The 12,043-nt window shown below is 42.8% G+C and overlaps 1 protein-coding gene across 1 annotated transcript in view; it reads right to left on the bottom strand.

The window, feature by feature from the left end:
• Positions 1-11,574, bottom strand: part of CD180 (CD180 molecule) — a 33,223-nt gene extending 21,649 nt beyond the window's left edge. The window contains exon 1 of the mRNA XM_036750054.1: positions 11,396-11,574. Within this exon, the coding sequence (XP_036605949.1) occupies positions 11,396-11,497 (102 nt within the window). The 5' untranslated portion in view covers positions 11,498-11,574. The remainder of the gene's footprint in view (positions 1-11,395) is intronic.
• Between the last annotated feature and the right edge of the window lie 469 nt (positions 11,575-12,043).

Here is a 12,043-nt window from a genome sequence, read left to right on the forward strand (position 1 = left end):
CCAAATTTGAACTCAGGTCTTCCTGACTCCAGGCACAGTACTCCATCCCCTGAGCTAGCTAATTGCCTCTGAAATGTTATTACCCCTCAGGAAAGGATCTGATAAGCCTATTCAGACTAAGATTGGAAGAGGGAGAGGGAAAGAAGAAATTATTATCATTATTATTAATCATAAAAAATAATATAGTTAATATTTAAATAGCAATTTAAGATTTGCAAAGTGCTTTATAAACATTACGTCAATTTATCATCATAACAACCCTGGGACGATTATTATCCCCACTTTACACATGAGGAAACTGAAGCAGTTTAAGTGACTTGTCCAGAGTCACATAGCTACTAAGTGTCTGAGGTCACATTTGAATTCATGTCTTCTGACTCCAGGTCCAGCACTTTGTCCACTGTATTGCTTACATTGCAGCGGGGGGTGTTTGCATCTGAACAGAGGACAAAACTTCGAGCCAAGGAATAATGATAATGTCATATGGCCCTTCCCAGTTTTATAAAGGCTTTCACATACATGCTTCATTTCCTCCTCCCTATAACTCAACAAGATAAGGATAGAGGGTACGGAATAGGGATTATTCCTGACCAAGGAACGGAGACTCAGGGAGGCTAGGGAAGGTCCCAACAGCTTGCAGACAGCATGGTGAGAGCTAGAGCCAGGTCTTCTAATACTCTACTTTCAATCAACACTTCTGTTTCCATTGAGATCATGCCCCTTTCAGGATAAACTGATCACCCGAAATCTCATCATCATACTGGTTGACTGAGGTTTTGAACCTCAAAGGCTTCTTGGCCTCCCCCCATTAGAGGTGGAGCAGTAAACTCCTCCTAAAGCTTTCCTTGTAGAGAGCTGGTAGCTGAACTTTCCAGGTAATTACACTTTCCACTAGCAGGCTCTGCTTCAATCTCTGGCGACTCCCCACTTTTCAGCTTCCTTCTGGGTACTGTCTTCCCCCCATTAGATTGCAAGTTCCTTGAAGACAAAGACTGTCTTCCTTCCTTCCTTTTCTCTTTTTCTTTCTTTCTTTCTCTCTCTCTCTTTCTTTCTTTTTCTTTTTCCTTCCTTCCTTCCTTCCTTCCTTCCTTCCTTCCTTCCTTCCTTCCTTCCTTCCTTCCTTCCTTCCTTCCTTCCTTTATCTCTATTTCTTTCTTTCTTTTTTCTTCCTTCCTTCCTTTTTCTTCCTTCCTTTCCTCCTTCCTTCCTTCCTCCCTTCCTTTCTCCCCAGCTTCCTCCTTTCCTTCCTTCCTCCCTTTTTTCTTTCTTACTTTCTCTCTTTCTTTCCTTTATTTCTCTCTCTTTCTTTTTTCTTCTTTCCTTCCTTCCTTTTTCTTCCTTCCCTCTTCCTTCCTTCCTTTCTTTTTTCTTTTCTTTCTTCCTTTCCTTCTTCCTTCCTTCTTTTCTTCCTTCCTTCCTTCTTTCCTTCCTTCCTTCCTTCCTTCCTCCTCTCTCTCTTTCTTCCTTCCTTTCTTTCTTCCTTCTTTCCTTCCTTTCCTTCTTCCTTCCTTTCTTTTCTTCCTTCCTTCCTTCTTTCCTTCCTTCCTTCCTTCCTCCTCTCTCTCTTTCTTCCTTCCTTTCCTTCTTCCTTCCTTTCTTTTCTTCCTTCCTTCCTTCTTTCCTTCCTTCCTTCCTTCCTCCTCTCTCTCTTTCTTCCTTCCTTTCTTTCTTCCTTCTTTCCTTCCTTTCCTTCTTCCTTCCTTTCTTTTCTTCCTTCCTTCCTTCTTTCCTTCCTTCCTTCCTTCCTCTTCTCTCTCTTTCTTCCTTCCTTTCTTTCTTCCTTCTTTCCTTCCTTTCCTTCTTCCTTCCTTTCTTTTCTTTCTTCCTTTCTTTCTTTCCTTCCTTCCTACTTTCTTTCTTTTATTTTCTTCCCTTTCTTTCTTTCTTTCTTTCTTTCTTTCTTTCTTTCTTTCTTTCTTTCTTTCCTCTCTTTCTCTGTCTCTGTCTTTCCTTCTCAATGTGTATCCCCAGAGCTTAGAACAGTGACTGGTACATAGTAGATGCTTAACAAATGTTGACTGAATTGAATTATTGAAAATCCTGTGCTCTCTAATGGGAGAATGTTAAGAATGAGGATCTTAAGATGTGCTTAATACAACACCTGGTACAGTATGCCCTTAATAAGTACCTGTTGAGATTGGACTTGGAAAGGATCTCAGAGACGGATCATAAAGTTGAATGTTCTCATTTTAAAGTTGAGGAAACTGAGGCCCGGAGAGGAGGAAGTGATCTGTTCTAGGTAACAAATGTATGAAGTAGCAGGGCAGGCATTTCAACCCAGGTTCTCTGGCTCCAAAATCTAGCTTGCTTCCTACTACTTTAGGGGGAAGAGAAAGGGGAGGAGCTTAGCCTTTTGGTTCTCCCTAAAAATCTCATTGCAGTTAGGTGATACAGTGGATAGAACACCAGGCCTTGAGTCAGGAAGACTCATCTTTCCGAGTTCAAGTCTGACTTCAGGTACTTACTAGCTGAGTGACCCTGGGCAAGTCATTTAATCCCATTTGCCTCCGTTATATCATCTGCAAAATGAGTCAGAAAAGGAAATAGCAAAGCATTCTAATATCTTTGCCAAGAAAACCCCAAGTAGGATCGTGAGAGTCACTTAGACATGACTGAAAATGACTGAACAACAGCCAAAATCTCATTGTGAAGGTGGCTGCCTGATTGTGAAGCTGGCCGTGCTTGGACAGAGAAGTCTTTTATTCATTTGGGTCCAGGGGGAGGGCAGGGTGGCATTTACTCACTTGGCAGGTCATAGCAGAAGAAAATGGACCTTAACTTTTAACAATTATTGGATAATTGAAAGTTCACAAGGTTATTTGAAGAAGTTTTTAAAACTAGACCATTTCTGAGGGTGGTTAGAGTGGGATTAGCCTGGATGACCTCGTATAACAGTTTTCTATTGCCTCTAGGATAAAATATAAGCTCCTCTGTATGATTTTTAATGCTGGTCACCATTTTACCCTTCTAGATGTATTGCCTACTCTGCCTTCCAGCTAAACTGGCTTCCTTGTTCTTGTTCCAACTCCCCGTTCTAGTTCCTGACTCTCTCTGTACCTCAGCTTGGGCTTGGCCCCATCCCTAATTGAAATATACTCCTTACCTTCTTCTAAAGATGCTGCAGTGGCTTTCCATTTCCTTCTCCAGCTCATTTTACAGATGAGGAAACTGAGGCAAATAGTGTTAAGTGACTTGCCCAGGGTCACACAGCTAATAAGTGTCTGAGGCCAGATTTGAACTCGGGAAGATGAGTCTTCCTGACTTCAGGCCTGGCGCTCTATCCACTGAACTGCCCTCTTAGGGACCTTAATTCCTTAAAGCTCAGCTCAGGCCCTACCTCCTTGAGGAAGATTTTCCTGATCTCTCTCCCTTACGCCAAAGCTGTTAGTGATCTGGTCCTCCCCATACTTCTCGTATCTCACCACCAGTAGAATAGAAACTCCTTGAGGGCAGGAATTTTTGTCTCTGTATTCCCTGGCAGCCATCTTCAATGAGATTTTAGGGACCACTAAAAAACCACCTCCTCCCTCCCCTGTGCTTAGCACTCTACCTGGTTTGTCTAAGTGTTTTAACAAATGCTTGTTGAGTTGAATTGAACCGAATCACATAATATTGTAGTTCTATGTGTTTGTATCATAGCCCCCTTCTAAACTGCCAACCAAATGAAAACAGGAGCCCTCAGCCTGTGAGTTCTTTGAAGGCGGGCACTAGTTTTGCTTTCCTTTTCTATTTCTAGCATAAATGCTTCCCAGCTTGACTTGACTAACAAAATTTAGCCTCTCTCTCCGCATCTCGTGAGTGCTTTGTCACAGTGGGTGCCTGGTGAGTAATTGATGACATTTATAAAATGCTTTCTAGCTCTTAACCCATTTGATTCTCCCAACAGCCTGGTGAGGTATCATTCTCGTTTTACAGAAAACGAAACTGAGGACCAGGGAGGTTCCTTGAGGTCACATGATAAATGTCAGAGGCAAGACTGAAACCAGGGCCTCTCCTGACTTGATGGTGGCAGTCACTATATTTCCTGCCCAAGCAGAGATTCTTTTCTCCTCCTCCCCTTGAGGACCACCCCCTTTCCTGCCAAGGGCTCACCGACCTGGTTCAAAAACTTATTCTAGTGCCTTGTCTCTATTTCCTGTTTCCAACTTAGCCTAGCAGGTAACTTCTTTGTACGTGGCTATCTGCATGTTGTCTCTCCCATCAGACTGGGAGCTCCAGGACCCTCTTTCCCCTTTGTATTTTCAGTGCTTAACCCAGGGCCTGGCACATAGTAGGTGCGTAACAAGTGTTTATTGACAGACTCTGGGTTATAGGGATTTTTTTCTCACCATTTTGATTGTTCCCCTGGTTCTTATACAAGCTAACTAGGAAAAAACAGGAATGTTGCCTGGTACTTTCAGATTTTAGTAGAGTAGGTACTTTTTATTTAGTCTGCTTTTCTCTAACAAAATAAATCATCAAAGGCCTATAAAATCTTTCTTCCCTGGGGTCTCCCAGAGGCATTTCATAATTTTCATTGCCGTTCTTCAGGCCCCTTCCCATTTAGCCCCCTGTAATTCTGCTGGTGCGGGAGGGCAGTTCCCTCACACACCTAAGGGCCCCCATCACTCTCCCTGAAAGCTCTTGCTATCCATCACCTCTCCCCAGTTTTATCTTCCTGCAGCTTCAGCTAGAGCCCGTGAAGGCATCACCGATACATCTCTACCATCTTCCCTTGGAGCAGTGAAAGAAAATGACTGTTAGGGAGGGAGTTCCAGAGCCCCTGCCTTCCCCAAAAGACAATGTGGCAAAAGAGCTCTGAGTCTGAAGTCGGAGTTCAAGCATTCAGAGCTGGAAGGGACCTTAGACATTACCTAGGCCAAGAGAAGGCCAGAGAAGGTAGCAAGTGGTCCAGGAGGTCACACATATAGGAAACATCAGAGCCAGGACTCAAATCTGGGTCTTACAACTCATTGAACAGGTCCACAGCTCTGAAGGACCATGGCACTGCTTAAAATCTCCTTTGCCTCTTCTGTGAAATGGGGGTAATGATGCATTCATTCCCTACCTTATAGGGTCACTTCGAGCAAATAAGGTAAAGTACAGAGAGCACTTTGTAATTTAAAGCACTAAATGAATAGAGTCAACCTCTAACACAGGTCTGGGCTCCAACATAGTCAAACTGCATCCAAGCCTCACCTCTGACTGTGTGACTCGGGACACTGCCTTCACCTGTCAGTGTTCTAGATCAGTGGTTCTCAAAATGTGCTCCTGGGGTTCCTAGGGAGTTTCTGACGACCTTTCAAGGAGTCTATGAAGGTTAAACTATTTTCATAGTAACATTAAGACGTAAAATGTTTAATATAGCAATAATTATTAATTAATACAGCAATAGTATTAATTTCTAACATAGCAATAGATAGTATAGTAAATAGTAATAGATAAAACACACATAAACGAAATTTCTTTGGGATCTCCAGTGATTTTTCAGAGTGTAAGGGTGTCTTGAGACCAAAAACTTTGAGATTCCTTGCTCTCTAAGACTGTAAGTTGCAAAGGTGCAGAAATGCCCTGGTAAAGGGAGTTTCCTACTTCTGGAGGTGACTTTGTTAAAGAAGTCAGAGTCAGACCTTATATATAAGTTTTGTTCAGTTGTTCTCAGTCATGTCTCACTCTCTGTGGCCCCATTTGGGGTTTTTTTTTTGGCAAAGGTACCAGAGGGGTTTGCTGTTTCCTTCTCTAGGTCATTTGACAGATGAGGAAACTGAGACAAACAGGATTAAGTGACTTGCCCAGGGTCACACAGCTAGGAAGTGTCTGAGGCCAGACTTGAACTGGGGAAGGTGAGTCTTCCTGACTCTAGGCCTGGTGCTCTGTGCACTATGGCACCACCCAGCAGCATTTATACATAAGTAATCAATTATAAATTTCTCTTACTGTGTGACTGCCAGGAGAGAAATCAGAAAGAGATAAAGTGGCTGATTAAGCCAGGGCAAAATGATGAGTAAACCAGCCTTTTCCCCCTCCTCTGGGTGGTGGAGGGGGATAGGAAAAGGGGAAAATCATTTCCCCTCTTTGGGCCTCAGTTTTTTCTCCTGTAAAATAAGGGGGTCGGACAAGATGATGCCCAAGGTACCTTCCAGCCCCGAGTCCTTGGAACATCTTTCACTTATACCGCCTTGCCTTTGGAGGAGGGAGGATGCCCAGGAGCTCCCAAGCAGTCATTTTCTTTCATTGCTCCAAGAGAAGACGGAAAAGTTGCATCAGTGACACCTTCGTGGGCTTTAGGAGCAGACAGGTGAGACTGCAGGGAGATAAAACTAGGGGTACGTCTACAAATGAATGAAGATCACGTTAGAGATTGACTTTTCAGCTTGAGTAATAAGATGGAATGAGTGGAATCCTTTCAGCTCCGTGGATGAAATGTCTTTAGAAGTTTCAGAAATTTGGAAATTCGAGCTGATGAAGGGATTGGGAAATTATAATTGAATCATAGGTTCATGGATTTAGATCGGGAAGAGACCTTGGAGATCATCTAGTGTCACCTCCTTTATTTTACAAAAGGAAAAACTGAGGCCTAGGTCTGCCCAAGGTCAGTCAGCTAACAAATTAGTAAAGCTACAACTCAAACTGATCTTCCTTCTGCAGATCCTATGTTGTATAAGTCTCAGTGTAGTTACCTCATACTTCTCCCTTCCACGTGGATATATTGAAATATGTCCTGTCCCACACTTTTACTTATTCTATTCCCTAAGATTTTTGGGGTCCAGACCTATGATTACTCCCTCCTTCCCTTCCTTCCTTCCCTCCTTCCTTCTTTCCTCCCTCCCTCCCTTCCACTCTCCCTCTCTTCCTTCCTTTTTTCCTTCCTTCCTTCTTTCCTTCCTCTAGCCCTCCCTCCCTTCCTTCCTTCTGCCCTCATTCCTTCCTTCCTTCCTTCCTCTATCCCTCCCTCCCTTCCTTCCTCTATCCCTCCATCCCTTCCTTCCTTCTGCCCTCCCTTCCTTCCACCCTCTCTTCCCTTCCCTTCCTTCCTTCCTTCCTTCCTTACTTCCTTCCTTCCTCCCTCTTTCTCTCTCTCTTTGTTTATTTCTTTTTTATCATTGGTGTTGGGAAAGACATTGCTTTTAAACTCTCTCTGTTGATGCCAGGCAACAACTGAGTTCTTCTGCAATTTATATTCCAGAAAAGTCCCCTGGAACGCTACAGGGTTCAATAAATTGTCCCAAAAGTCTCAGTGCAGTCTTAAGATTTAAGAAAAGTAAATGGCACAAATTTATTTTTAAAATCATTTGAAAGTTTAGCTATTGCAATTTCTCATATGTTTACTGAGTTTGGTGAATTTTGAGCAATACATTTTAATTTGAACAAGTTGGAGCACCCTGCTATTATGTGTTGCTATATGTCGACAGTTTCTCAGACCTGAGGATTAGTGTAGTGGATCCTCTCGTTTGTCCACCTCTGTCACCTGACCTATCCCCACTAGTCTGTTTTCTCGTTGGGTCATCAAAGCTGTCATGTACGCATCAAAACCTTGCTCTTTGCATGATTTTAAGGCTAAAATGCAATCTCTTTGGTCACTGAGCAAGCAACTGATGAAAATTTTTACAAAATTCAAAAATTCAATATTACAAAATGTAGCATTAGGTAGTGGTCATGTGAAATTTTAATAAGAAACAGCAATATTTTAAAATATATATATATATATATATATAATTAATGTCCACAATGTTATTTTTTGTAAGTTAGTGGCATTCGCATTTCTGAAGTTATTAAAGCTTCTATGACATTCTACTTATTAAAGCATCTACTACAACTATTCCTGTGCTGCCTTTCTATCTATAACTAAAATGAATGTAGTTTCCAAATAAAAAATAAAGTTACATGGTTTGACAAAGCATCTTCCTTTTGCCAAGTGTTATTAGAAGGACCCTTTCTTTTCTTGAAGTTGCAACTGCAATGACAAATCTAGGGGATGTATATGGCTCATATGTGTATATACATACATACATACATACATACACATATACATACATGCATGCTTCTACTCCTCCAACAACCTCCAGCCTTTTCTATCTAGCTCCAATGCTACTTCTTCCATGAAGCCTGCCTTGATTTTCCCAGTGAGCAATGTTCCTCACAACTTCTGATTGAAGTTCTATATCTCTTTTGCATTTCTCATGTCCCACTTTGTGTTATAGCTATTAAGATGAGCTCCTTGAAGGCAAGATTTGTTTTAGTTTTACCTTTGCATCACCATGGCGTGGCATGTACTAGGTGCTTAATAAATACTGGTTGAAATGAGTTTAATGAAATTGAATACAGTAGATTCTCATGCTAGACTGTAAGCTGCATGAGGGCAGGAATTGGGTCCCATTCATCTTTGTATCTCCCTCCAGTCCAATGTAATAATGCTCTAAGTTCCAGGGGTGGGGAACCTGAGGCTCCAAGGCTACATGTGGCCCTCTGGGTCCTCAATGAATCCATTTGGATTCTGTCAAAAGGCCACTCTTGAGGACATAGCAGGCCACATGTAGCCTTGGAGCCTCAGGTTCCCCACCCCCGAGGGTCTAAACATAGGGCTAGGGACAGGGACTAGACTTGGGATATCATTGGCATTGGGGACTTCCAGGTGAGGAAACTCCCTCTCCTGATATGGGTCAATACCTTCTTTGTAATTTATAATCATAAGAGAGCTCCCTAGAGCTCTGTACATAGTAAGTGTTTAATACTTGTTCACTGGATCGTTGCTAAGTTGAGTTAACGAGAACACTGGCAAGGGATCAGATGCAGCCACAGCCAAATGCTGGTCTGTGGAGCCTGGCTCCTGCATCACCGGGTGAGAACGGGAAGCTGAGGCCTGAAGAGCCAGCCATGGGAACTGCTTTCTTAGGCCCCTCAGAGCACTTGAACCTGTTCTTAGCTCAAGGTCTTTGGTTACTCCTTGGACTGGTACCAAGAAACATTGTAGTAAGTTCCTGAAATTGTCTGTAAGTGCATTGGCTGGGCTGGCCTTAGGCTGTCTAGTAAAGGGCTTCTAGTGCATCTCACTGACTTCCCAGCTTTCTTCCCTGATGGATCCAGACCCGAATCCCCATACCTAAAGCACTCATGGGATCCACATGTTTCTAGGACCCCATACTGTATCATCCTACCCAGACGTAGCCTCCCCCAGTCCTGTTCTATCCAAAGGGACTTAACCTCTCTCCTCATCTCCACCTCCTAGCTTCCCTGTCATGTTCTGAGTCTTAACTAAAATCTTACCTTCTACCTTTCCTGATCGAACTTTAATGCTAATGCCTTCCCCTATTGATTTTCTCCAATTTATCCTTTATATAGGCAGCTAGGTGTTGCAGTGGATAGAGTGCCAGACATGGAATCAAGAACACTTGTTTTCATGAGTTCAAATCCAGCCTCAGACTAGCTGGGTGACCCTGGGCAAGTCACTTAACCCTGTTTGCCTCAGTTTCCTCATCTGTCAAATGAATTGGAGAAGGAAGTAGCAAACCACTCCAGTATCTTTGCCAAGAAAACCCCAAATGGGATCACAGGAAGTCAGACATGACTGAAAATGACTGAACAACTATACATACATGTGTATATATGTATACTTACACATACACATGTATATATGTATAAGTCTATACATACATGAAGCAGCTTTTCTTAACTCTAAGACCAGACCTCTACTTACTACACTACACTGTCCTTAACAAACATCCTTGCTGCTGCTAAAAAGTCTTAGTGTCTAAATAGGCCAAAGGCTCTTAACTTTTTCTGTTTCAAAGAACACTTTGCCAGTCTAGTGAGGCCTATGGACTCTTAACGTGTATAAACACACACACAGAGACACACATACACATACATATACACATATATAAATATATGCATTAAACAAGATAATAGGATTATAAAGGAAACCAATTATGTTGAAATTAGTTATCAAAATTAAAAAACAAAAACACAAGTTCATGGATGATGAATGAAGAAATCCTGGCCTGGTGCACCCTTCTCACATTCATAATTTCTATTCCTAAACTCAACATAATCCTCATCTGTTTAATCTCAAACCATCTTTATTCCTGTGTTTGTCTTTTATTTCAATCTTTTTTTGGGGGGGTGGGAACAGTGGTTACCTGTTGCTATTAAACTCCCGGTTTTAGGTCGTGTTCTTTTTACCCAACCCTGTCTTCTCCGCCTGAACCCCACCATCCCTATTTCCTATTCCTGTACTGTTTTCAGTTGCTGATCTGATTTTCCTGGCCCAGCTTCCATCTAACTCAAATGCCATCCTTTAGCATAGATCTACTCTTAGTCATTAACCTCACATCAACCCCAATCCACCAAGGCAGTCCACTTGGTCTTGTGGGGGCCCAGCAACCAAGATGCAGGTTCATCCGCCACAGAAGCAATTGTCAGACAGGCCCTGGGCACTGGAAAAACAGATGATGCCAGGTCACCAGTCAGGAAGAGCCGAGGATGGCTGAGAGTGGGTATTTGATGAGAAAAAGGAACAAGACTGAGCTCTCCAATGAACCCCCTTAGAAACAATTCATAGTTTGAAAAATACAGTTTGAGTCCACAGAAGTCAGGTACGAGTTGGCTCCTCTCTTTTTTTATTCTTTGTGTTGGGATGGAAAAATAGAGAATTGTGGGAAAAATTAGGGACCGTGCAGAGGGATATAAATCCATAGGATTTAGAGTTGGAAAGGACCTTGGAGATGTAAACATCTCAAAACCAAGAACAGCTCACCATTCCACCCCCACCTTCCCATACTCATTAACACTCATTTGCTCATTTTTGCTTCATGAGAGTGAGGAATAAGCTAGTGGCAACACACTTGTTGATGCTTTGCCTTGAGACTCTTTCAATGATTCCCCCCTTTATGCGGTGCCTTCCATGTTCACTGGAGAGAGACCAGAACTTTGTATCAGAAAACCTGGGTTCTAACGCCAGCTCCGCTACCCATTGGTTCTCTGATCTTGGATTAGTCACTGGTCCTCAGTTCCCCAATCTATAAAAATGAGAAGGTTGGCATGATCTCTAAAGAAGATTTTGTCTAGTTCTAACATTCTGGGAGGCTGAAAAAGAATTCTTTGGGGGGCAAAACTATCTGAAGAAAAGGATATTCCTACACTTTTCCTTTCCTGACATTGAAGCTGCTTCCCATTCCCTTCTCCCCCACAGTTCTGTTTTCTGAGATAATCTGACTTACTCCCCATGAAGGAAAATCTTGCCATTTTCCTCATTTTCTTTTTATTGAGAGAGATTGAATAGTGGGATGCTCGAACTCAGGCCAGATTCCAAATTGAGCATCTGGATTTCAACTAGAGAAAGACTATCCCTTCCCCTCCCTCATGTTCCTTTCCCTTTTATCCCTCCCTTCTCCTCCCCACTTCCCTTAATAGCACTCACCTCAGTGCACATCTGGGCTGCAGATGTGGCTCTTACACACTGAGGAGTCAACAGGCTGGCCAGAAGCAGAGAGCACATGAAGCTCGCCATCACAAAGGCCATACTCCTTCCAGCCCAGTTGGCTTGTCCCCCTTCTTGAGTCAAGCAGTGGCCATCAACGAAATGCACAACAGGCCAGGAGCTCAAAGCAGTGCACTCTGAAAAAAGTGAACACATGGGTCAAAGCTTTCACCCTTTGGGCAGTTCCTTCCCCCTCCTACAGCAAAAAGAGGAAATCCCTTTGGGCCTGGGCCCCTCCCTAGCCACCCACCACCAAAAGTTCAGCCCCACTGGGAGTATGAATGATTAACACAGCACTTCCTGGTGGAAGACCCAATGCACTTGAGCAATCCCCTTGGCTAGATGTTCTAACCTGGAGTCCACAGATGGATTCCAGCAGGTCCATGAGCTTGGTTGGGAAAAAAATTATATATCTTTATTATCACCATAACTAGTTTTCTTGGTTATCCTATGTATTTTATTTTGTTAAAAATATTCATTTTGTTTAAAAATGTTAGTCTGGGAAGGGATCCATAGTCTTCATCAGACTGTGGGGGGATGGCAGGGTTGACAACCTGTGGTCCAGAGCTGGGGGTGGGCAGTGAAGTT

The sequence above is a fragment of the Trichosurus vulpecula genome, chromosome 1 (assembly GCF_011100635.1).
Source record: "Trichosurus vulpecula isolate mTriVul1 chromosome 1, mTriVul1.pri, whole genome shotgun sequence".
In the NCBI taxonomy this organism is placed as follows: Eukaryota; Metazoa; Chordata; class Mammalia; order Diprotodontia; family Phalangeridae; genus Trichosurus; species Trichosurus vulpecula.